The following is a 26,692-nucleotide window of genomic DNA, read 5'->3' as shown; positions in this document are numbered from 1 at the left end:
CTGTTCTGGGCACTGGGCAACAGCGGCAAAAATTCAGATCGAGCCTTCCTTGAGAGTAACTTTCACATTTTATGGAAGAGGAAACTGAAGGTCGGCTTGACCCCGGCTGATGACTCTGGCCCGGACTTTAGTGCGGAGGTAGCGTGGCTCTGGACACCCCTTTAGATGTCTCGGCGCACATGGGTCGGTTAGCCTGCGGGTCCTCAGGATGCGCGCGCGCAGCCGGGGCTTCTCTACCGCCCCGCCCGGAGCCCGCCTCCAGCCCAACCCACACGTGGGTTCCCGCACGTCCGCCCGGCTCCCCCCTGACGTCAGCCTCGCGGTTCTATTTAAGGCCCCTCCCGCTCTCGAGTCGGAGTACCCGAGCAGCTGCCGCCAACTCCGGGTCCATCGCCGCTTGCAGCCGACGCCCGCCCGCGCGCCCGACGTGTACTCCCGGTATGATCGGGCCCGGCGCGCACTGCGCCCGAGGGGGAGAGCGACTGCTTCGGGCTAAGCTGGCCCCGCGCTGCCTGCTCACGGGAGGGGTGGGCTCTGCTTCCCAGAGGCAAAGTCCTGAGACCTGGGCGGTGGCTCATGCCACAAATGGGCTCTGGGCCCGGCCGCACCCTGCTTTGGCTCTAAGTGGGCACAGTGGCCTCTGGCCGGGCTGGGGAACCAAGGAGGTGGCCGCACCTAATCTGAGGTCGAAGGCCTGGGTGGATGCAGAAGGACCCGGAGACTACAGGTCTGAAGGGTGGGGGTGAGGGCATACCTCCGGGCTCGAAACGAGCAAACAGCACAGAACTCGAAGTCGGGTTCCGGGAGTCCATGGAACTGAAAAAGCCTCAGCAGTCTTGGGCGGCTTCCTGGAAGCCGGAAAGGCGCTGGGTGCCGCTCGGGTTGTATTTTAACCCTCGGACTCTCGAGAGGTGGGCTCTTTGGGGGCAGCCGCTGCCTGCAGATTAAAGGTCGCTCTTTGCGCAAGTTACACGTGTTAAGCAGCTAACGATGTTATAGGGCGCTATGCTAGACATGGTGCATGCAAATTTGAAGCCGAAAGGGTACCAGCTCTCCCGCCTCTCAGACAATGTAATGAGAGGAGGATCATACGGTACCTTCCCCTCCTTTTGACAAATGGGGGACTGGTTGGGGCATCTCTAAGGTCACAGTGAGTGGGTGGCAGAGTTGGGGCGTAGACTCTCTTTCTTCAGGGCTTCACCCGCGGGTATCCCCACATTGAACGGAGCACTGCAGCCCAGAGCTTAGGTTTTGGTGAAACCAGATGTCCGCTGAAAGAACTCCCTTCCCCCTGTCAGGCTGCGAGAAACCTTACAAGGCTGTCTAGAAATAGCAGTGATTTGTAAGGAGAGACTCGATTCTAGCTTGGTGACTCTGGGCTGCCTGCCTGGAATTCCTCTCGGATATTTTTGCCCTTTGGGGCAGCGTCAAGATTAGACGTGGTGCTTTCGGGATGCAATCTACGACAATCTCTCCAGTGAATGCAGTGCAGGTTTGGATTAGCAGAGCCGAAGCCCCCGTCCCCGGCTGTGGAAATCGAGGGTTCCACCAAGTATCTGTTAATTTTAGGGCTCCAGGCTTCAGGCCTCTGCAGCTTCCTGTAGTAACAAAATTTCCTCATACCGGGCCTCACGCCTTTGCAACGAGGATCACGGCGGAAGCCACACGAGGTGCCTCCCTGTGGGTTGGTTAACAGTCCCGGGTTCCTAATATCACGATTTAAAATCTGGCTCTGGCAGCGCGCCAGGCCGGGGAGGCTGCCAGCCGGGCTTCACGTTGTTCGTGTGTGCGTAAGAGCGCTAGTTTAGTCTAAAGTCTGATTCTGAGCTCACTCTGACCCAGAGAGAAGCATAGTTTCTGGTCACGTCCGCTCACGGGCGGGGTCTCGCAAGCATCCGCTGTGCTGTCTGGTCTAGGGCCCACGTCTCAGAAGCCGGCGGCCACTAGCACTCTGAAATGCGCTTGCGCTTAGGGTTACTGAATGGATAGGTGGGTGGGGGAGGGGTAACTGCTAATCTTCCGGGTCTGGGCGGGGCGTAAAATCCGCGGGCTTCGCTGCTTCTTCGGGGGCGGAGGTTGGGGTGAGGAAGAAGAAAACGAGGGATTGAGCATGAGCAGAGCTCACCTTGGCGGTGGGCAACGCAGTGAGGCCGTCAAAGGCCCTTTACTCACGTACCTGTTGTCCTGAAGGGGCTTGGCAGGAGTCCTGGTGACGGGAGTAGAGTTGGGCGGGCGGCTCACAGTGATCTTGTTTGAGGAAAGGCCGGCTCCACTTGGAGTTAACAAGTCAAGATGAGTGAGCCCTCAGGAGGCTATACTTACACCCAAACGTCAATATTTTTTTTCCACGCCAAGGTGAGGACGTTTACACCAAGATCCTAGTCAGACCAGATCCTGGCATTAGGCCTTTCAATTCTCCTTTGTCTATCTTTAAGTTTTTTCCCTCTCCCTTTTTAGTCATCTCTTGTGATTTTTAGTGGCAGCTACCCCAAAAGGAAGCAAAAGAAGCTTTTCCAGAACACTTTTGGTTAATAAGCGTTAATTTAAAGAGGATGCAGTGACAGTGCATGTTTTTCCCCTTATAGATTCCTTTCGGTTCTAAGTCCAATATGGCAACTGTCAAGGATCAGCTGATTCAGAATCTTCTTAAGGAAGAACATGTCCCCCAGAATAAGATTACAGTGGTTGGTGTTGGTGCTGTTGGCATGGCCTGTGCCATCAGTATCTTAATGAAGGTAAGTGAGAGCCTATCACTCTGGAAGCCAAGGATACCTTGACTCCATCCATCCTCCACTCGCTTTCCAAGAATTGCATTATCACATTGTATATACAGATATTTAGGTTCATGCACTCATTCAAAGAACTTTATGTGAAACAAACTTGTAAAACATGATGCTCTACCAAGAGTATCTAAACTACAAAAATTAAAGGTTTTTAGGCTGGAGACCCAGTTTCTTAAATTCACTGTGCTTTATTAACCTGCGTTAGTTGCCTACAAATGAAAAAGTAGAGTCCATGCCTTTAAACAAGCTAAAATTATTTAAAAGTAATTTTGGAATTGAAATTGATATATATACGTGGTAAAAATTAAACTGAATGTGGGAAGTCTTCCACCCATGTTAATCCCCTCTGCCCCCCTCCTTGGATAGCAGTTTTGGTACCAATTATGGAGCTAAAATTTAATTAGAAAAAGAGAACTTGTGAATGAATAAAAAGTACTTTTGGGGACTTCCCTCGTGGCACAGTGGTTAAGAATCCGCCTGCCGATGCAGGGGACACGGGTTTGGGCCCTAGTAGGGGAAAATCCCACATGCCACAGAGCAACTAAGCCCGTGTGCCACAAGTGTTGAGCCTGCCCTCTAGAGCCCGTGCTCCACAACAAGGGAAGACACCACAGTGAGAAGCATGCACACCACAATGAAGAGTAGCCCCCCTTCACCGCAACTAAAGGAAGTGCGCACGCAGCAACGAAAACCCAACACAGCCAAAAATACATAAATTAATTCCTTTTAAGTTCAGGTTTGGAGTTCCTAATAAGAGAGTGAAATGATGAATTCTGGATTCTGAACAGAAAAGGATTGAAATGAGAAGGGACTGAAGGCAGAAATGAGCTATGCAAAGGTCTTGTAACTACACAGCTTGCTCTATATGTTCTTAGACCACATAGTATACCAACTCTTGTTCTTTCCCCATTGGTTCAGAAATTGATGTCATTTATTTTTCCCACGCCTATGAAACACCTGTGATGCCCCCTAACTCAGGTGTGGCTAAGAGTAACTGGCAGTAACTGGCAGACCACTCATTATACTGTAGATGATTAGGGGTGGATCGGCTAGTATACCTCTTTGGTTTTAGTCCTCATTCCATTTGTATTAAAGCTGTTGCTGGTGCTCCTTGTCTGAGATGCACCTACGAACTTTTAAAGGTTCATCTGAAAGGATTTTTTTTTTTATAAGAAGATGTTGGGGGTAGGAGTTTATTAATGAATTAATTTATTTTTGGCTGTGTTGGGTCTTTGTTTCTGTGCGAGGGCTTTCTCTAGTTGTGGCGAGTGGGGGCCACTCTTCATCGTGGTGCGCGGGCCTCTCACTGTTGCGGCCTCTCTTGTTGCGAAGCACAGGCTCCAGAAGCGCAGGCTCAGTAGTTGTGGCTCACGGGCCCAGTTGCTCCGCGGCATGTGGGATCCTCCCAGACCAGGGCTCGAACCCGTGTCCCCTGCATTAGCAGGCAGATTCTCAACCACTGCGCCACCAGGGAAGCCCCTGAAAGGATATTTTTCACCAACATTTTGTAATGCACAAATCTGTCTTTATGTAATAAAACTGTTAGTGTTGGTTAGTATGTGGAAAACATGTAACCAGAGAATGATCCAGAATATCACTTTTTAAAGTCTTAATACTAATCAATATCTATTTAATGGCTAACAACCTAAAATCAATGTGTAAAACTGAATTTGAGAGACTAAATAGAGCAGTTTTGTATAATTGGTTGTTAGTCACTGCCAATCCAGTGTTCTGCTTCTGTACAGTAGTGGTGGACCTCCTGCAGAGGTTGCTCCAATGAGGAGAGACGATTGGAGAGAGGGTCGGTGCTTTTTCCTATGTATAGGTCATCTGGGAGTCAGCTTTTAAACGGAGGCCTGCCTCTACTTTGAGGTCTGTCCTGATAATAAAGTAGCTGAACTCTCCTACTCCAGAAATATAGAAATTTTGCATGCCCTTTTAAAAGTTTGGAAATAGCAATTTTCCATTAAACTGAAAATTTTTTGTCTTTTAGGACTTGGCAGATGAACTTGCTCTTGTTGATGTCATAGAAGACAAACTGAAGGGAGAGATGATGGATCTCCAACATGGCAGCCTTTTCCTTAGAACACCAAAAATCGTCTCTGGCAAAGGTTGATTTCAACATGTTTGTATTACACTCTATGCTAGACTTAATTCTTTATCAGGCTTGAGAATCCTAGCTCTTCAAAGATTTCTTTTTTATACAGGATAAGAGAGCCTTTGAACAATTTTGCATTGGTACCTATGGATATCAATGTTTGAATTTCCAGCAAATGGTTTTAAATGGAAATCCAGTTTGTCCATGATGTGGAAAGCATCTGAATTAGAATGTAATTAGCAAAGCTTCGTAGGTCCATATTTTGCCACATTGCTTCAACTATTTAAATATATACTTACTTCCACTGCTTCCTTTCATACACTAACACAAGGTTGAGACTAGGGCAAATGAGTCTGTTCAGCAGATATTCTTGGCGTAACCCTATCACACCTTACAATTACCAGCCAGGAAACGGACATAGGCCCTAATAGAGTCTGTTTTGACACATGAAAATCATTGACCATTTATCTGACAGGTGACTCCCTTCATTATCTTCAACCCAGGGTTAACCACCCTGTGCCATAGGGTATCTAGAAGCAAGACATGCTTGATAAGTGTACAGTTGCCCCTGCTTAAAAAAAAAAAAAGAGCCTATCCCTGAGCTGGTATGACCACCATTAAGTAGTTAAGTAGAAATAGGAGTATGGAAGAGTGTGAGCATTGACCTCAGGTGGCAAAAAATTGGGGGATGTGTCTCACTTGATATGAGTATGAAATAAATTTTATTTCTTTCAGCTCCCCCCAATCATTGTTATATAAAGCCAACCACATAACTAAAACCAGAATACAAGGAAGGTGTTGATGTATTCTTCCTCCATGTAAGTGGCCACAGTGATAAAACTCCAAAAAGGAGGAGTCTGGGCATTTATATTCCACATAGGCAAAACACTGATAAAACTGTCCATTAAAAAAGTTAATGGAACAAACTTGCTGGAGTTTTCTTAAAGCCCTTAATCTGGTTATTGTTTCTCTTTTGTCTAGACTATAGTGTGACAGCAAACTCCAAGCTGGTTATTATCACAGCTGGGGCACGTCAGCAAGAGGGAGAAAGCCGTCTTAATTTGGTCCAACGTAATGTGAACATCTTTAAATTCATCGTTCCTAATATTGTAAAATACAGCCCACACTGCAAGTTGCTTGTTGTTTCCAATCCAGGTGAGACTTTTAATGGCATAAAAATAGATGAGCTAGAGTAAAACTGATAGTATCAATATATATCATAATCTGTATATATATTTATTTCTCATATTTTTCATTTTCCTCCTGGGAGTGAGTTTGTGTTTTTGTAAAATAGTTAAGTTTAAAACGTTAAAAGAGATACAATGCCATTAATGTAGTCTGCACTTTAAAATTTGTTACTTGCCTAAGAAGATCTTGGATAAGGAATAAGTTTATGAATAATGTGTTATTTATTTTTTAAAATTATTTATTTTTGGCTGCGTTGGGTCTTCGTTGCTGTGCACGGGCTTTCTCTAGTTGAGGCGAGCCAGGGCTACTCTTCATTGCGGTGGCTTCTTGTTGTGGAGCATGGGCTCTAGGTGCACAGGCTTCAGTAGTTGTGGCTTGCAGGCTCAGTAGTTGTGACTCGTGGGCTCTAGAGCACCAGCTTAGTAGTTGTGGCACACGGGCTTCGTTGTTCTGCGGCATGTGGGATCTTCCAGGACCAGGGCTTGAACCCGTGTCCCCTGCACTGGCAGGCCGATTCTCAACCACTGCACCACCCACGAAGTCCCAATAATGTGTTATTGATGCACAACTTATTTTCATTAAACTACACTTCTTGAATACTTAATGTATTTGCTATATTGTACACAGTATAGAGGCTTAAAAATATTAACAAAAATATTGATTGGTCATGATCAATATCAAGATCTATACAGAGCCATGTATCCTGAGTAGTCAGTCCTTATCTAATGATTCACGTGGTATCTGTGCCTAAATATTTTCTTCACAGTGGATATCTTGACCTATGTGGCTTGGAAGATAAGCGGCTTTCCCAAAAACCGTGTTATTGGAAGCGGTTGCAATTTGGATTCAGCCCGGTTCCGTTACCTCATGGGGGAAAGGCTGGGAGTTCACCCATTAAGCTGTCATGGATGGATCCTTGGGGAGCATGGAGACTCTAGTGGTAAGCATAACTTATTTTCTCTTATTGTTTTCAAGAAATTGTGTAAAAAAAATTGACAGGAGTATCGTTACTAAATCAGAGCCTAAATCAGATATCCATTCGTTAGGGCAGATGGTTTCCAGAAATCTTATCTTTTGGTATAATTGTATGCTAAGAATTGCTAAGATTTAAGCCATTTTGCATGACATTTTTTGGTATAAGGGATGGGGAATGAAATTTATTTATTATAATGGACATATTAAATAAGATGATAGTGCTTAGGATACTTCATTTAATATCACAGCTATTTGGACTCAAACTGCTTGTTCCTGAAAAGGTAAGCCAATCCAAGTGGCGTGTATGAGAAAGAAATCTATTATTATCACAGGTGAGAGATGTTATAATTTGTGCAGAGTTCTCAGTTCCTTATGCCAAGAAAATTCCTCTTACGATCTCATAATATCTCAATAAGTTAGGAAAACAGATTCGAATATAGTGAAAATTCTTAGCTTTACATAATCTAATCAATGAAAATCTAAAAGTTAGAGTATTGGTAGTCTTGACCAGCTACCAAAAGGAGATAATCCTCCTTAGATAAGAATAGACAATTTTAGAAGAATGGGTCAGAATTACTAGTCTGCTGGCTGGTGCATGGGAATAAATAAATTCTGTTGTATTGCTTTTAGTGCCTGTATGGAGTGGAGTGAATGTTGCTGGTGTCTCCCTGAAGAATCTGCACCCCGAATTAGGCACTGATGCAGATAAGGAACATTGGAAAGCAATTCACAAACAGGTGGTTGACAGGTAATAGATCTCATAATTTGTAACACAGAAGGTTGAAACTTATTATTTTTATTTAGAAGATTAAAAGTTTGGGGAATTTCCTGGAGGTCCAGTGGTTAGGACCCTGCACTTTCACTGCTGCAGACGTGGGTTCAATCCCTGGTCGGGGAACTAAGATCCTGCAAGCCGTATGGCGTGGCCAAAAAAAAAAAAAAAAAAAAAGATTAAATAATAGCATTTGCATTTGGTTACTCTGTCAGAAAACTTGTTTTCTAAAGCTTTGTTAAAGCTTATAATATAAAACAGGTAAAGGGATTAAAAATCGCAGACATTATAACGTGGTCAAATATTAAAATGGCAGTTTAGCCACGAAGAGATATTCTAGGCAGTAGTGCATTCTGACTTGCCAATCAACAGTTAGAGGAGAGAAAGACCACGTACAGCTGGGACAGTCAAGGAAGCCTTGGTGTAAATGCAGATTGACGCAACTATTGAAGGGCTGTGAAGACAGATGCTGAATCTCTGGCTTTATACATCTATGAACCTTTCCCTCATCTTTACAGTTATTCATTTCTAGTTGTTAATGAACGTTTGTAAAAATAAACAGAAAAGCAACAAAAATCGCAGACATTAATGCTACAGTCTATCTTTATTTGCCATAATTATCAATTTACAGTATGATAAATCTTTTCTGTATTTGTAATGTAAACTAAGATAAATCAAGTTAGATTAAGTCTACCCTATTTGAGATTCAGTCTTCAAAAGCATATGATTCATTTAGTTAGGAATAAGAATTTTTAAATCTTATATAGGGACTTCCCTGGTGGTACAGTGGTTAAGAATCCACCTGCCAATGCAGGGGACACAGGGTTCGAGCCCTGGTCTGGGAAGATCCCACATTCTGCAGAGCAACTAAGCCTGTGCACCACAACTACTGAGCCTACGCTCTAGAGCCCGTGAGCCACAACTACTGAGCCTGCATGCCACAACTACTGAAGCCCGCGGGCCTAGAGCCCATGCTCTGTAACAAGAGAAGCCACTGCAATGAGAAGCCTGAGCACTGCAATGAAGAGTAGCCCCCGCTTGCCTCAACTACAGAAAGCCCGTGCGCAGCAACGAAGACCCAACGCAGCAATAAATAAATAAATTAATTAATTAATTAAAACTTATAATAGTCTCTGAGTAGAAACACAGCTAGCTTCTTATTTATTCAGATGATTATAAAGTTTTAAGCAAGGTATATATTCATAATGGTACAAAAAATGAAAATAATTATTAACTGTCAGAAATTATTCAAATAGGGAAACTTTCAACATAGTGGCATTATCTACTTTAAATAAGGTAGCCATGTGTGGATCTCAAGTTTATGGAATTGGAGAATGAATCATGATGGGTGTAGGCAAGGCCCTCTTATTTGTATTTGTTTAGTTAAAACCTGTTAACCCATCATCCAACCCAAGAAGTGTTGACAGTCGCTGTCAACTAACTGTAACGTTTGTTGAGTTGGAGTTAGTAGTCTGCTGGTGCTTGGAAACGAGTGAATTCTGTGCTCCTCCCACTGATCCCTGTGTACTCCTCCCCCCACATACACACTCTTGAGATAATCCCAAGTCAAGCATGCTATATGTAATCTTGGATTTGCATTTTAAAATTAGTATTGCATTTATAAGAATCATCCATTTTGTTGCATGTGGCTATAGTTATTTGTTTTCACAGCTATGTGATAGTCCATTGTATGAGTATACCACAGTTTATCCATTCTCCTTTTGGAGAGCGTTGGGCATGTTGCCAGGTTTTTGCTATTACCAGCAATACTGTTGTGAACATACCCATACATAATATCCTGGCATACATGTGCAAAGGTTACACTTAGGTATATAATGCAACTTTACTATATTTATATAGTATTATTTACTGTAAAAATGATTTATTATAAAGCATATGTTCAGTGAAAGCTTTTTCTTTGTTCCTCCCACCCTACTTTTCCCTACCCTTCCCTGTCCTTCCCTACACTTCCCTACCCTACAGTGCTTATGAGGTGATCAAACTGAAAGGCTACACATCCTGGGCCATTGGACTATCTGTGGCAGATTTGGCAGAAAGTATAATGAAGAATCTTAGGCGGGTGCATCCGATTTCCACCATGATTAAGGTAGGTCTATGTAGTAATAGGTTTTACTTGAATGCCATTATTTCCTGTTCTTTAAAAGAAAAAAAAACTTCTGAGAAAGCAATTAATGTTAAGTCCTCAATCATTGATTTAAGTGAAATAAATTAATGCACCTGCGACTTTCTTTTCTGAAAAGACATGGTTGAGCTTTAGGATTAATGTCCACCAATACTGTGTTGAGCACATAGATATTTGATAACTTGTTGACTGAAAGACTCTACTCAATTTTGTTGAGATGGGTGGAAGACTATAAAACAAATTTTTTCCTTTGGGAAAAACAGAAATCACACTCATGTTAGAGTTACCAAAGTGTTATACAATAAAAATGGGAAATTCCCTGGCAGCCCAGTGGCTGGGACTCGTGCTCTCACTGCTGAGGGCCCAGGTTTGATCCCTGGTTGGGGAACTAACATCCCCCAAGTCTCGCGGGGCAGCCAAAAATAAATTGCAAAGTACGATGGATAATGGCAATAATTTAGATTTTCTTTTAGAATGGAAATCTTGCTACTATGTTAATGACTTTCTTTTACACTGTTCATTACATCCTAACTGAAATTCTGGAAAGGAATTTCTACTTATCAAGTTTTATTAAGTAAGCTTCATAACTGTAAAGAATGAAATTCTTGGGAGATCACAGAATGCATAGAAAAAACGTAAAATATTTTTCATTTCGTCCTCAGGGTTTGTATGGAATAAAAGAGGATGTCTTCCTTAGTGTTCCTTGCATCTTGGGACAGAATGGAATCTCAGATGTTGTGAAAGTGACTCTGACTCCTGAGGAACAGGCCTGTTTGAAGAAGAGTGCAGATACACTTTGGGGGATCCAGAAAGAGCTGCAGTTTTAAAGTCTAATATCATACCGCTTCACTGTCTAGGCTACAATAGGATTTTAGTTGGAGGTTGTGCATACTGTCCTTTATATCTGATCTGTGACTAAAGCAGTAATGTTAAGACAGCCTAGGAAAAACATCAGTTTCCTAACATTAGCAATAGGAATGGTTCATAAAACCCTGCAGCTGTATCCTGATGCTGCATGGCACTTATCTTGTGTTGTCCTAAATTGGTTCGTGTAAAATAGTTCTACTTCCTCAAGAGGTACCACTGACAGTGTTGCAGATGCTGCAGTTGCCCTTCAAACCAGATGTGTATTTAACTCTGTGTTACATAACTTCTGGTTCCTTTAGCCAAGATGCCTAGTCCAACTTTTTTTCTCTAATTAATCACATTCTGGGATTGATGATAAATCCAGTATTGCATGTCTTGTGCATAACTGTTCTAAAGAATCTTATTTTATGTACTATATGTATCAGAATAGTATACATTGCCATGTGATGTAAAAAAGAAAATCAACATAAATAATGCAGCCAAGTATTTGTTATACCAACTAAAACAATAAATAAACCTTGAACAGTGACTACTCTGCTAATTTATTAAGATACAAAGTGATAAAGCTGTTATTTGTTAATTACATTAATGGAAGCCATTAGGTTATTCTTGGGCAACACTATGATGATTTTTTAAGGGGTGCTGTTTCTAATGACCAGACTTTAATAAGAATTAATATATTAAGGGTGTGACTAGATTGACTAGCTGTTTTGTTACCATTTCCATTGTAATCAATTGTTTTAATATACTAAGGCCCAAAGTACTGAGTTACCTTGATTATAGTGCTGATCATAACTTGTACCCTACAGTTCACACAGGTAACATTCTATACATGAATGTAAAAAACATTATTTGCCAACTGAACATAAGCAGTGGTACTTTGCCACTACAGGGGGACAGAAATTTTTAAGAACCTTTACTCTCTGGAGGCAGTAACATAATGGTACTTAACAATTTTAAACCAAATAGTCCTGGTGGTTGTCTACTCAAAAATTTTCTTTAAAAAAAAAAACAAATTTTCTTTAGATTTCCCTTAAAATATTTCTATAACTGTGACCTTCTCCAGGCCTAAAAACCATACTTATAGAGGTTAACTAGAACAACTTTATGGTCATCACTCCTCCAGGATTTTTTTTTCCAAAGTTTCTTTCTTGAGAGCTGGATAAGGGAAAGAATTATGTTTTGTTTTGTTTTTTAATGTGTCTCAAATGTAGAAGGACAAGACTAACCTACATAGGCTTGACAATTAGCTGTTATAATAGGATTTGCTTTCATATAGGCTTTGAAAAAAATAACAGCCTTAAGATATAATTTACATAGCACAAAATTCACCCTTTTAAAGCGTACAATTCTGTGGATTCACATAGTTGTGCAGCTATTACCACTATCTAAGAACTTTTTAATTACCCCCCAAAGAAATGTGCAATTATTCCTATAGCCTTTTGTAGACTTTGATGCATCTTCAGTCTTTAAAAAAAAAAAGGATTTACCCTTACTTCATATTATTTCATACAATAAATTAGCCAGTATCAACGTGACAAAAAATGCTTAACAGATTTATTAAACTAATCTTTCATGAATTTTCAGATTTAATCTTACAAAGCTTCCTTACTTTCTGGTACATTGTGTTCCACGTTCACCTTGCACCTTCCTGCGCCAGGCAAGGGTAGGCCAACTCTGCTAGGAGCCCTGATTATTTTTACTGTTGTATCTCATTTTAGTCTTAATAACTTTGGGAAGTGGATTAAGCAGGACTTAGACTCATCTCACACAAGTTGCCAGTTGATGGAGGAAGCAAAGGGGACGTCCAGAACATGTGCCTTGGGCAGGTATGAATGAAGAGCCTCTTTTCACCTAGAGCAGGAGTTTGGTCACTACTAAAATGACCCCTCTTTTGGCCTGAGGCAGGTGTAGAGCTTGAATCTGGAGGTCATCCAGGTCAGCTGTGTCTCGCTCACAGTCCTGTGGTAAATGAGGTACAAGGGCCAGGAGCTGCTGTGGAAGAAAGCACACAAGCAAGTGGTAGTACAGGACCAACAGTCACTGCCACTCCTGTGAACCCCTTGCTTGGGGCTGGTAGTAGGTTGTGAAAAGTGCCATAAGAGAAACAGGAGAGATGTAGGGAGCTGATGGTAGTTTAGACATTAGTCAAGGAAAGCTAGAGGAAGTGCTGTTTATGTTCAAAACTGAAAATGAGGAATCAACTTTGAGAGGGGCTGGGGAAGAACTTTCCAGATATATGGAACAGGAAAAAGCTGTCCAAAAGCTGGAGGGAAGTGTGGTGAGTGTCTTGAGATGAAGTTGGAGGGACAGAAGGCGGCCAAGTCTTGAATGCCTCTTAGGTTGTGGTAAAAACTGGTTAAGTGTAATGGAAAGCCATTGAAGGGTTTTAAGCAGCCTCACTGCATGATCTAACTCACATTAAAAACAAACTACAGGCTTTGATACAGAAAATAGATTATCCTTTAGATTCTGAAAAGGATTCAAATGCAAGTGATGACAAAAGATGACAGAGGAGGTTGTGTCCCCTTCTGTGAGTTATAAATAAATCCTTGGCATAAATTAAAATCACCCTTAGAAAACTAGACATGGCCTTTCCTTTTCATTATTACCCTCTGTTCTCTCAAGGGAAATTCAAACTTTATTTCACCACTCAGTCCTGAAGTTATAGAACTTAATCATAATTTTTTAAATTCCTGCAAATAAATGCTCAGACAAGGGCATGTAAGTGCATTGAAGTTTGTTTCTGAAACTCAGGCTGATCATTCCCAAGTCTGCTCTTTCCTTAAATTCCTTTTCGTCCTCGGGGCCCAGGTCCCTTCAGCATGCCCTCTCATAGAGAGGTAAGTTAGGTCGGTTCAGGCCTTGAGCTCTGCCACATATGTCCCAAGATAGCTGCCCATCTTCAATCTCGCCTCCACTAGCTACTATCAATTCAGATTTGGAAGCACTGTCCTCAGGATGCTGGTTTTAGCTGGTCCACTGGAGATTATGGGGCGCTCCCGGGAGAGTTCTTTCCCACGACGACTTCGAGCCTGGCCCCTTGCCCTCCACGTGGTAGTCTGGCCTCCAAAAAGCTTCGCCCTAAAATCAGTCCGAAGCCTAGGCCGGCTGAAGGAAATGAAACAACACACCAACATCCCTCTCTTGCACACTCTTCAAGACCGTCTAGAATACCACCTACCGGTATTAAGAGAACATAACCACAGGTGGCGCGGAACGCCCTCGGGCCAGAGGACAAGCCTGAGCCAATGCGCCTGCGCCCCGGGTTGGCCGGGGGCGGAGCTTGCGTGCGGACGGAGGAGAGTCATGCGTGGGAGCGTGCTTGGGGAACGGTTCAGGGAGTAACTGTTGCTGTGCTTCACACCTCAACGGACTTTGCTGTCTTTTTTTAACTGGTGTAACTTTAAAAAGCAGCCTAACGGCCGTACGTTACACATTCAGACTGCCTATACTGTTGCGCCACGCTAAGCGTTTGTGAGTGACTGGGACTGGAGCGAAAATGGTGGCTGGGGGCAGGGAGAACCTTTAAAAACTTGTTGGTTCCCCAATCCCTAATACGGATAGATAGACTGGTCCGTGTTCCACCCCTCGACCAGGAATTTTTTTCTTTGGCTTCCCCCTGCTCCTGGCTCCAAAATTCTGCAAACTCAAGAGGTAGTTCCTTAGATGTTCAGTGTGGTTAGTACATTGGTAGGTATGAGAGTGATTAATTCAGGGACTTTGAGTTCACTGAAATTGCATTATCCCTATAAGGTTCTCAAAATGTCAACTGTCAAGGAGCAGCTTATTGAGAATCTAATTGAAGAAGATAAAGTCTCCCAGAGTAAGATCACCATTGTTGGAACTGGTGCTGTAGGCATGGCTTGTGCTGTTTGTATCTTATTGAAGGTAAGTGATAAGCCTATACTGTGGCTGAAAATAAGCACTTATAGGTCTTGTAGATGATCATGAGTGCGGGGTTGCAGGGTTAATCCCTTGGAGCAAATAAGTATCATCTGATTTTTACACAATTTAAGAAACATTTATTTGGAGTTTACCATTTGTTAGGCATTGCCAGACTATTTAAATTTATTCCTAGGAGACACGCTGATTATATTATTTTGTTAATAGTATAATATTTTCTGTTAAAGTGATTCAGCACTTTGTCTTCCTTGAAGAGTAATGGGTGAAAATCATATTTCCCAATGGCTTATACTTAAAAAAATTTTTTTAATTATGTAAGCATTACATTCTCATTATAAAATAAAAAGTACCAAATTTGATAAAATAACAATGGAAGTCCTTTAATTTTCCTTTCTATTTCCAGAATATCTTTTCATGTACTTGTTGGGCATTTGTATAGCTTTGGAGAAATGTCTGTATCAAATCTTTTGCCCATTTTTCTTTTTCTTTTTTATTATTATTTATTTATTTATTTATTGGCTGCACTGGGTCTTTATTGCTGAGTGCGGGCTTTCTCTAGTTGTGGCGAGCGGGGGCTGCTCTTCATTGTTGTGTGTGGGCTTCTTATTGCGGTGCATGGGCTTTCCATTGCGGTGGCTTCTCTTGTTGCAGAGCACGGGCCCTAGGCATGTGGACTTCAGTAATTGCAGCACATGGGCTCAGTAGTTGTGGCTTGCAGGCTCTAGAGCGCTGGCTCAGTAGTTATGGCACACAGGCTTGGTTGCTCCACAGCATGTGGGATCTTCTCGGACCAGGGATCGAACCTGTGTCCCCTGCATTGGCAGGCAGATTCTGAACCACTGCACCACCAGGGAAGTCCTTTTGCCCATTTTTAAATTGGGGTTTTATTTGTTTTTGAGTTGTAGGAGTACTTTTTATATTCTGAATATTAACTGCTTATCAGGTAAATGGTTTTCAAATATTTTCACCCATTCCTTGGGTTTCCTTTTTGCTCTGTTGGTTGTGTCCTTTGATGCACAGAAGTTTTAAATTTTAATGTAGTTCAATTTATCTGTTTTTACTTTTGTTGCCTGTGGTTTTGGTGTCATATCCAAAAATCATTGCCAAATCCAATGTCATGAAGCTTTCCCTCTATCTTTTCTTGTAAGAGTTTTACAGTTTTGGGTCTTACATTTAGGTCTTTGATCCATTTTTAGTTAATTTTGTCTATGGTATAATGTAAATAGTCCAACCTTATTCTTTTGCACATAAATATCCAGTTATCCCATTTGTTGAAAATGTTGTCCTTTCCCTATTGAATGATCTTGGCACTCTTGTCAAAAAATATCTGACCATATATGTGAGAGGTTTTTTTCCCCCGGGCTCTCTGTTCTGTTCCATTGGTCTGCATGTCTCTTTATATTAGTACCAAACTGTTTTGATTACTGTAGCTTTGTAATAAGTATTGAAATCAGGAAGCTTGAGACCTCCAGCTTCGTTCCTTTTCAAGATTGTTTTAGCTATGCAGAGTCTCTTGAGATTCCATTTGAATTTTAGAATGGATTTTTCTATTTCTTTTTTTTCTTTTTTTTTGCGGTACACAGGCCTCTCACTGTTGTGGCCTCTCCCGTTGCGGAGCACAGGCTCCGGACGCGCAGGCTTAGTGGCCGTGGCTCACGCACCCAGCCGCTCCATGGCATGTGGGATCTTCCCGGACTGGGGCATGAACCTGCGTCCCCTGCATCGGCAGGTGGACTTCATTGAACGAACTCATCGAACGTCTACATGTTCGACAGTGAGGCAAGAATCCTCTTACTCCCTCTGGGCTGCTAGATAGCAGACTGTCAGACAAAGATGGAATATAGAAAAGAGATGAAATTAGAGGGTCAGTCAGGAGGTCCAGTAGTTGATTGACATTTCAGTAAGAAATAAGAGAGGGAAGAAAATTATTCAAGAGATAAAAGGACATGAGTTTGCAGATATGAAGAATTCACTGAGGGCTCAACACAATGAATCAATAAAAGCCTACTCCAAGGAATATTATCATGAAATCTCAGAACTCAAATTGTACGAGAAGGTCAGTTGTTAGAGCCCATTTATTTTCTACTAGAATCCATTGTACCCTGGCAAATGTCCAAATGAAGGAGAGTAGTTCAGGACCTTGTCTTCAAGTCACATTGATGTAAATTGTGGGATAAATGGAAAGTGATGAAAGATATTAAAATATTCATATTCATATAGTCCACTGATGTGAAGGGTCATAAGGGCTGTAATGAATACCATGACACGTGCATATTTCATGAAAGGTGGACTTTAAAGGTTTTATCAGGACATGTAAAGTTTTTAGGAGTGGCTAGCAGTACAACCTACTTCCTTGTCCTGTACAGAGCAAAGTGCCCATAGCAGTTTTCCTTAGATTAATTTTTTTTTTCTATCTCTCTACCTTACTATGGTTACTCAGGACCTCCCTAGAGAACAGATCCTGGGATACTCTTAACTGTTCCTTTAGATTCTGGTAGGCTTAACAATCCCAGGCTCTCTATTTGGAATTGTATTTGAGAAATGGCTCATATAGATGTAGTTAATTCTTAAAAAACAAATAAAAACTTTTAGGGATTATTTGAGCTCCGTCTTTGACAGTCAAGACAAATGGGGATGGAAAGGTTCCCTTGAGAGAATTTTCTGGTAACCTGTTGAGAAGGGAGATAAATCAAGTTGGAAATATAATTTCAAAGCAGGCTGTGTTGGCTAATAACTTACTGGCACTCAGCTCCAAATTCAGCTTTGTATACTCTGCTTTGTGATGCTGGCGCTGGATCTCCACATAATCGTTTTCTCCTTTGCCAGTTGGCATCTTGTTAGGTTCTGCCAATAGGGAACACTAGAGGAAAGTTGGGAGGCAAGAGGAGAACCATGACCTGCTGCCTTCTGTTTGCTTATTGTTCTGTTCACCGTCATCCCAGCTGTATCCCTTTGTCCCAAAGGTAGCAGTTGGTTCTAACCTCCACTTTCTTTTGGAGCCACCAGCATTGACCTCATCTTGTCCGTTTAGTGGTATGAGCAGTAGGCAGATTTTGCCTCTTCCAGAGTCTGAGCCTAGTTCCATGAAGCACCTCCTTTAGACTCTCTGCTTCCTCAGCCTTGGGGGTGGTAGCTTCAAGCTGCAGTTACTATCTCTGGGTTACCATAAATGTTCCCCTTCTGTTCTTTCAGCCGTTCAACATCTGTCTAACCAATTCCCTATATTAAATTCCTTCTGTTGAAATGCTTAGAGTGGTTTCTGTTTTTCTGTCCAGACCAGACAGATACACAGATGTAAAAATGGATCTGTAAGCATGATCTGGTTTTCTTATCAGTTAGCTGAAAAGTGATACATGATTCTTTTGGATGAAACTCCTTATCCTTATCCTATTCCTGATGTATGACACATAATTCAGTAAATTTTAGAATTTACAGTTTTCCAGAAAGGCCAGATGGTGCCTGATGTGGAGGGTGGGGTGGGGAACAGTAGTAAATAGGGACTTTGATTCCTTTCCCTTTCTGTTCACCTTTGGAATCTGGCCACTGGAATCTGAGGGAATACATTCCTTCTTCTTCTTCTTCTTCTTTTTTGCCACATGGCATGTGGGATCTTAGTTAAACCCGTGCCCCCTGCAGTTAAAGTACAGAGTCTTAGTCACTGGACCGCCAGGGAAGTCCCCTGCATTCCTTCTGTATAGTTCTATATTCTGTTGCATGTGATGAAACCCCAATAAATTAGAGTATAGTACAGTATATAGAGACTGTGTATTGTTCATGTAACTGGAAAAAATCTCAGTAGAGCTAGCTTCAGATATTACTAAATTCTGGAATTCAGACATATCAAGACACAGTCTCTGTATATCTTAGTCCATACTTCCTCTGTTGGCTTAATTCTTGGGCAGGGTCTTTGTATATGGTGGTGAAGATGGCTGTACAGTTTGTTCTTAGAGTCTTATATCATTAGAGCTTATGATTGCAAAGAAAAACGAGACTTCATTTCTCATCTTCCATTTTCTAACCTCATAGACATTGTGCTCATTTGTTATGCCTGGGCCATATACCCATTTGTGAACTAATTGATGCAGCCAGAAGGAAGGATGGAACAATTGGTTGGGTCTGGTATATGCTTACCTACCCCTAGGTTGGAGGGCGGACGTTAATTGTAATATACTGAGCCACATGAAATGGTTTCCCACAGGTGGCTACCTTTATATTTTGGCCATAAGCATTCATACTAAAAACAACTTCAACCAATTCAGAAATTAGGCATAAGGGTTAAATATAATAAAAACCTTTGAAAGGATTTCATAACTTTTCATTCGTTTTATACTGTTACCTGAAGTGGAAGAAAACCAATTCTAAAAAGCTTAACAATTACACGAAGGCAAAGCAATTAATAATTTTTGCTACATTCTGTTGTTTACCTTAACTTCTGGTCTCTCTAGGCACATTAAAAGACTTTTCTTGGCCATGCCTTTCAGCTTGCAGTTCCCCTACCAGCGACCGAGGGATTGAACCGGAGCCACAGCAGTGAAAGCTCAGAATCCTAACCACTAGGGCACCAGGGAACTCCCATAAAGACCATTATTTTTATACCACTTTTTCTATTAAAAATGTAACACTCCTTTGATTATAAAATAACCACACAAAATTTTTTCTCTTTCTCCTAAAACTGAAACGGGAACATTTTATTCAGGACTTTCATGTACTTTAGGATTTGGCTGATGAGCTTGCCCTTGTGGATGTTGCAGTGGACAGACTGAAGGGAGGAACAATGGATCTTCAGCACGGCAGTCTTTTCTTTAATACTTCAAAGTTTGTTTCTGGAAAAGGTTAGTTTTATAAAGTTATTTTCAGAGCTTTAAAAACAAGTAATGAAGTTTATCAAACTGTTGTCAATAAATATAAAATTAAAAAATAGCACTATTGTAATTAGGACATATAGTTTAGAAGGTTAATTTTTTGAAGAAAAACATTCCAGGGGCTTCCCTGGTGGTGCAGTGGTTGAGAGTCCGCCTGCCGATGCAGGGGACACGGGTTCGTGCCCCGGTCCGGGAAGATCCCACATGCTGCGGAGCGGCTGGGCCCGTGAGCCATGGCCGCTGAGCCTGCACATCCGGAGCCTGTGCTCCGCAACGGGAGAGGCCACAACAGTGAGAGGCCCGTGTACCGCAAAACAAACAAACAAACAAAAAAAACATTCCATTCTAATTGGAGAAAATTTGGTAAATACCAAAACAGTATGAAGAAAATTTTAAATCTCGTCTGTTAATGGTTTTGTTTCTTTCCTTTTTTCATTTGTTTTTTACACAACTGACATATAAATGCTTTTTAAACTTGCCATTCAGTCTTATATATTTTCTCAAGGATATGCAGTCTTGAATAGTTTTGTAATATTACTGATACATTTATCTATATTCTTTAACCTGTTTTATTTATTTATTTATTTTTGGCTGTGTGGGGTTCGTTGCTGTGCACAGGCTTTCTCTAGTTGCGACGAGCGGGGGCTACTCTTCGTTGCAGTACACGGGCTTCTCATTGCAGTGGCTTCTTTTGTTGCGGAGCACGGGCTCTAGGCTCGTGGGCTTCAGCAGTTGTGGCACGCGGGCTCTAGAGCGCAGGCTCAGTAGTTGTGGAGCGTGGGCTTAGTTGCTCTGTGGCATATGGGACCTTCCTGGACCAGGGCTCAAACCCGTGTCCCCTGCATTGGCAGGCTGATTCTTAACCACTACGCCACCAAGGAAGTCCCTAACCTGTTTTTTTTTTTTTTTTTTTTTTTTTATTTTATTTTATTTTTTTTCCTAACCTGTTTTTTTGATGTGTGTTTTTAGAGGATCATGTTTCAGGGTATAGTTTGAGGCTATAGAAGAGGAAATGGAGAGCTTAGCCCCATTAGCATTAGCATCATGTGTTGGCCAACTAAGAAGCCTTAGAGCATTAGGAAAAATAACTTTTATCATACACTGATGTATGTAGTGTGCTTTTTGGTAATGTGATTCAACAGATGTACTTTCTACTAGAATCCCTCTTATCTAACATGATTGGAACTGAAAATGGTTACTTAATTTAAAAAGGCCTATTAGAGGGCTTCCCTGGTGGCACAGTGGTTGAGAGTCCGCCTGCCGATGCAGGGGACACGGGTTCGTGCCCCGGTCCGGGAAGATCCCACATGCCGCGGAGCAGCTGGGCCTGTGAGCCATGGCCGCTGAGCCTGCGCGTCCGGAGCCTGTGCTCCGCAACGGGAGAGGCCACAACAGTGAGAGGCCCGCGTACCGCAAAAAAAAAAAAAAAAAAAAGAAGAAGAAGAAAAAAATGCCTATTAGAAAGAACCATCATAAAATTTTATATTGACCTAAACATGTTAATGTACTTAGAACTTCATTTGCTGATTTTCTGATTGTAGGGCAAGGACTATGAGTATGGCTCAGCTGATTGGAGTTTTGCAGTGTGTTTTTTATAGCACACCAGTAGTAATCATTTATATTTCTTTAAAATACTGTAATTAATTTAAAGATACTCATGAAGCAGTCTAATCACAAAATTCTATTAAACTTTTATGGTTTTTCTCCATTTTTATTTCTCTCATACCTAAGAGGAAGATTTTTAAACAACCTTCTTTTAATATGTCTTTCTAAGGCATTCAACTTAATTTTCATAGTAACAATCATTAAAAAAATTAATTATGAAATACTTCAGATATAAAAAGTTTTAAGTATAACAAACATCAGTGTATCCAACACCCAGCAAAAGAAATAAAACATTACCAATTCACTTGATACACTCTGTGTGTTACATCTATTCATATCTCAATCCTGAACGTAGTGTTTACCTTTACCGTGTATTTCTTTCACCCTCATATTTTAGTGATTTACATCATATTATATAATTAATAGATATATCTGGCATAAATATATTTGGGTATAAGCGTGACAGATTCTTGATATGCAGCAACTCATGAGCAGAAGTATACAGATGTACTAGACAGAAGTCTGCTAGTTGAGAGTGTTCAGTGTGCCTTGGGTATCAGTATGCTTAACATCAGTTCATCTGTTGAGCTTACTGAGTGGAGTCAAGTTAAAAGAGCTACTCCTATATTAAAATACTTTAAAAAATCATTCAGCCTTTAATTTCTAGTCATATGGCAGGATAAGTACCTGAATCAATCCTTTTAGTAAAGGGGAAGAAGTAAAATTATAAAAACATACTTTTTGATTTTATAAAAAAATCAAAAAGAAGATAAATATAAGAAGAGGGACAACATATAGAACTAAATAAGAGTTTAGCAAGGATGCCAGACACAAAATTATTAACTATTAATAATGATTAACTATTAATATTAACTATTAATAATATTAACTATTATTATTAAAAATCTATTCAAAAACAAGCAAAAATTTTTAAAAGTATTATTTGTTATCAAATATAGGAAGTACCTAGGAATAAATCTAACAAGATATGTGTAAGAGCTTTTATGCAGAAAATAATACAGCCTCATTGAAAGATGTTAAATATCTAAATAAATGAAGAGATATGCCTTGTTCATAAAAGTCTCAATATTGTAAGATGTCTGTTCTTCCCATATTGATTATAGATTATATGCAATCACAGTCAAAACCCAACAAGTTTTATTGTTGTTGTTGTACATAATAAACTAATTCTAAAATTCATTCAGAAATTCAAAGGTCCAAGAATAGACAAGATACTTTTTTAAAACATTTTTAAAAACACTTATTTTGATACAGTCTATCATAAATAAGTCAGTAGAGGTTCCACTCTGCCACAGATGCAGCTGTGCAGTGAGAACCCTGTGCCATCCAACTGGTAAATGTCTGAAAGATGTTCCTTTTCACCTCCCAGGCAGAGTGCACACCTTCCATGCTCTTCCTGTCCATTGATCGCTTCCAAATCCAGTTGACGAAATAGTCCTTTATCCCCAAAGCAGGTTCAAAACAGTAGATTCAGGCATTCTTCTCAAATCCCTGGTAAATCTTAAAAGGAACAGAGCTCCAGTGGATGGCAAAGTGCCCACCCTTGAAGAGCTGCTGCAGCCTTTGCTCAGCTTCACCATGGCAACAGCCTGGGCTGCGCAGTCAAGAATACTCTTGAAAAAGAACAAGGTGGTGAGAACTTGCTTTACCAGATATCAAGACTTATTACAAAGCTACACTAATTAAGTGCAGAGACAAACAAAAGATTGTTATATAACACTGATCATATTGTAGATCAATGGGAAATTTGCAGACTTATAAATTCTTTTTCTTATGGCAATAGTTGTTTTTATGGAAAGAAATAAAATTGAACCCTTTCCTTTTTAAAAAAAAATATATTTTTTTATTTATTTGGCTGCAACGGATCTTCGTTGCGGCATGCAGGATCTTCAGTTGCGGCATACAGGATCTTCAGTTGCGGCATGTGGGATCTAGTGCCCTGACCAGAGCTCGAACCTGGGTCCCCTGCCTTGGGAGCACAGAGTCTTAGCCACTGGACCACCAGGGAAGTCCCCTGAACCGTTTCTTGATAACACACACAAATTCCAAATTGGTTAAAGACCAAAAATATGAAAGGCAAAACTTCAAAGCTTCTGTTTAGAAGATAACATAGAATATCTTTATGACCTCAGGATAGGGAAGAATTTATTAAACACAAGGACACAAAAAGCATAAACAGTAAAGGAAAAAGTATAAAGTTTAGTGTTTATGTTCTTAAAAAGGCACTAAAAGAGTGAAGAGACAAAGTGTAAACTGAGAGAAAACATTTGCAACATAAACAACTGGCAAAGGAATTGTGTTCAGATTAAAAGTACTTGTTTAATAAATAAGATAAATATAGGTAGCCCAACAGAAAAATAGGAAAAGACTTGAGCATTTCACAAAAGAAGAAACTCGAATTGCCTATAAATATAGGAAAAGACAATCTCATTAGTAACCAAGAAAATAAAAAGTATATCAATATACCATTACACACCTATTAGATTGGCAAAAGTGTGATAATACTAAGTGTTTGTCAGGATGTGGAACAATAGGTTTTCTCATGCATGACATGTAGAAATGTATTATAGTAAAACTATGTTTTTTTTTTAAGTTTGTCATTACCTGGTGAAGTTGAACGTGAACATATCCCAAACCTAGAAACTGCACTCCTAGGTATATTCCCAAGAGAAATTTGTGTACATGTGCACTAAGATACATGTACAAGGATGTATAGTGTTGTCATTTGTAATAGCCCCAAACTGGAAATAATTCATTGTATAACAATACTAAGTTGATCAATTATGCACTGTAATATTACACAGCAATGAAAGTGAATGAACTAGAGGGACACACATTAACATGGATAAATGTCAGATAATATTTATCTAAAGTAATACATACCTTATGATTCAAAACAGATAAAACTTAATATGTTATTTGAATATGAATAGGTAGTAAACCTTTTTAAGGTTTTAAGGTAGTATGAGACCAGAATCTGTTATTATGGATCTAATGATCAAGTTAGGGGTATGAATACAACATAACCACAGGAAGATAACATAAGGCACTATAAATAAGGACTATGTGAGAATTATAGGCAGTAAGTGCTATAAAAATTCAGTGAAGTCAGAGTAGTATTTATGAATGATATAATTACGGGATGCCTGGCAGAGGAATTGGTATTTGAAGAAGCCTTTGCTCCAGACCACTATGGTTTGCTATCTCTGGGAGGACTGAGTTATATTTAGAAAGGAAAATAAATAACAGGTAAGGAGATGATGGCATTAACAGAATCAGGGTACCTGGAAAATCTGAAATAAAAATAAGACACAAAGCTAGTAAGTTAACTTGTTGGCAGATTGTGAAAAGACTTGATATTTTACTCTGGTATACACTTTAATTGAAGTTGTCGGACATAGTATTTCAAATAGTTGATCTGAGCTATGGCGAGATGATTCTGGAGAAGTTGCGAGGCTTTTTGCCAGTTTATTCTCTAAAAGTCGAGGGGGGAGGAGGGAGAAAACGAGGGGCTGGGATAGAGAGTTACAGAGAGAGACAGAGGTTGAGAGATTACTTTGGATTTCTGTGGTTAGATAAGACTTTATGGAAGATGATGTCAAGCAAGGTCTTTGAGCAAGAGTGAGTAGACTATGTATGCAGAGAGAGAAGAGAACTTCCTCCTGTAGATCTTTTTTTTTTTTTTTTGTGGTAAGCGGGCCTCTCACTGTTGTGGCCTCTCAACCACTGCGCCACCAGGGAAGCCCTGTGTAGATCTTTTATTTGATACAAGGGAAAGATACTCTCTTAGATTAATGTGAAACTTGCCAGCCTAAGAAATGAAATTCTCTAAGTTTGTCTTTCTAATTAAAATCTTTACTAGGGCAGGAAAACCATTCAAATGTTTACGGTTTATAAATTGGATTAGAAAGATATAAGAATGATCATAGAGATGCAATAGTATGTTTAAAATCAAGCAAATTTCCTTTTCAAAAGAGCATAAAAATAAGTTTTTTTAAAATGGAGATGGCATATAGAGATTTTAGCTAATTTAGTTTTTGACATCCAAATAGAAAATAACTTCTAAGGTAATTAATTTTCTTGTGTGAATCAAGAAAATTTTCTTGTGTGAATCAAGTAAATAATGTAAGTAAATACATTCTCACTCTTGGAATCATGAAACACACATAAATTCTCAGAGTTCTAAGCTTCTGATTCATATGGTATTTGTAAAAATCCAGAGAGCTGACTTGCAGTGCCTCAGGCCTTAATAACAAATGAGAATGTGGGCTAAAAGCCATGGTAGGTTGTTATTTTTTTTTTTTTAAAAAGTCATGTGAACATTGGTAAATCATAGTAACAAAATTTCCGTCAAGATAACATACTATGGAAAACTAACTATACTATGGATAACATAACATACAAGATAACATTACTATGGAAAATCTGTTCATCTGCAAATGCCAGACATGAAGGTAGTACTTTAATACCATCATCATACAATAGACTTTTAAAGAATTAAAGCACAGTGATTATGGCAGTCTTGACCAAATAGTTTCTTTTGTTTCCTTCTTTAGATTACAGTATATCTGCAAATTCCAAATTAGTTATTGTCACAGCAGGTGCACAGCAGCAGGAAGGAGAAAGTCGCCTTGACCTGGTCCAACGTAATGTGAATATCATGAAATCAATCATTCCTGCCATAGTCCAAAATAGTCCTGACTGTAAGGTGCTTATTGTTTCAAATCCAGGTGAGTCCCTTCTACTCCGTTTAACTGCATAATGATATTTCCATACCATTCCTTTTTTTTTCTTTTTAAAACAATGTCATTTAGGTAAATTTATGACAATAAACCGCGCCCATCCAAATACACAATACTTTGTTTTTTTCCAGCTTTACTGATATATAATTGGCATATAACATGTAAGTTTAATGCATATAACATGGTTATTTGTGGTGGGAACACCACAAAAGAAAGGAGAGAGAAGATTCACTAAGAGAAGATTTACTCTCTTAGCAACTTTCAAGTATATATATAAAATATAGTAGTGTTAACTATAGCCAACATTAGATCCTCAGAACTTATTCATCTTACATCTGGAAGTTTATATCCTTTGGCCAACATCTCCCCATTTGTCCTTTCCCCTAGCCTCTGGCAACCACCATTCTATTCTCTCTTTCTATGAGTCTGGCTTTTTTAGTTTCCACATATGTGATATCATACAGTATTTTTTTTCTCTGTCAGACTTATTTCACTTAGCATAAGGCCTTCAAGGTCCATCTGTGTCACAAATGGCAAAATTTCCTTCTTTTTTGTAGCTGAATATTCCATTGTATATCTATATACCACATCTTCTTTAGACATTTATCTGTAGATGGACATCAAGGTTGTTTTCATATCTTGGCTATTGTGAATAATGCTGAAGTGAATATGGGAGTGTTGGTATCTCTTTGAGATACTGATTTCATTTCCTGTGGATATATGCCCCAAA

At 40.2% G+C, this 26,692-nt stretch overlaps 2 protein-coding genes across 2 annotated transcripts in view; both read left to right on the top strand.

The window, feature by feature from the left end:
• The first annotated feature begins 276 nt into the window (after window positions 1-276).
• On the top strand, window positions 277-11,355 carry LOC132525952 (L-lactate dehydrogenase A chain). The gene is made up of 8 exons (XM_060159549.1): window positions 277-438; window positions 2,586-2,735; window positions 4,777-4,894; window positions 5,863-6,036; window positions 6,836-7,009; window positions 7,675-7,792; window positions 9,800-9,923; window positions 10,622-11,355. Exons 2-8 carry the CDS (start codon window positions 2,610-2,612, stop codon window positions 10,784-10,786), a joined length of 999 nt encoding a protein of 332 aa, XP_060015532.1. The 5' UTR covers window positions 277-438; window positions 2,586-2,609; the 3' UTR covers window positions 10,787-11,355.
• A 3,236-nt stretch (window positions 11,356-14,591) lies between these two features.
• Window positions 14,592-26,692, top strand: part of LOC132525951 (L-lactate dehydrogenase C chain-like) — a 49,952-nt gene continuing 37,851 nt past the window's right edge. The window contains 3 exon segments of the mRNA XM_060159548.1: window positions 14,592-14,717; window positions 19,447-19,564; window positions 25,777-25,954. Of these exon segments, the coding sequence (XP_060015531.1) occupies window positions 14,592-14,717; window positions 19,447-19,564; window positions 25,777-25,954 (422 nt within the window).

This window comes from Lagenorhynchus albirostris, chromosome 9 (assembly GCF_949774975.1).
Source record: "Lagenorhynchus albirostris chromosome 9, mLagAlb1.1, whole genome shotgun sequence".
Classification (NCBI taxonomy): Eukaryota; Metazoa; Chordata; class Mammalia; order Artiodactyla; family Delphinidae; genus Lagenorhynchus; species Lagenorhynchus albirostris.
The sequence above is the reverse complement of the archived record's forward strand: the minus strand, read 5'-3'. Positions and strand labels throughout refer to the sequence as shown.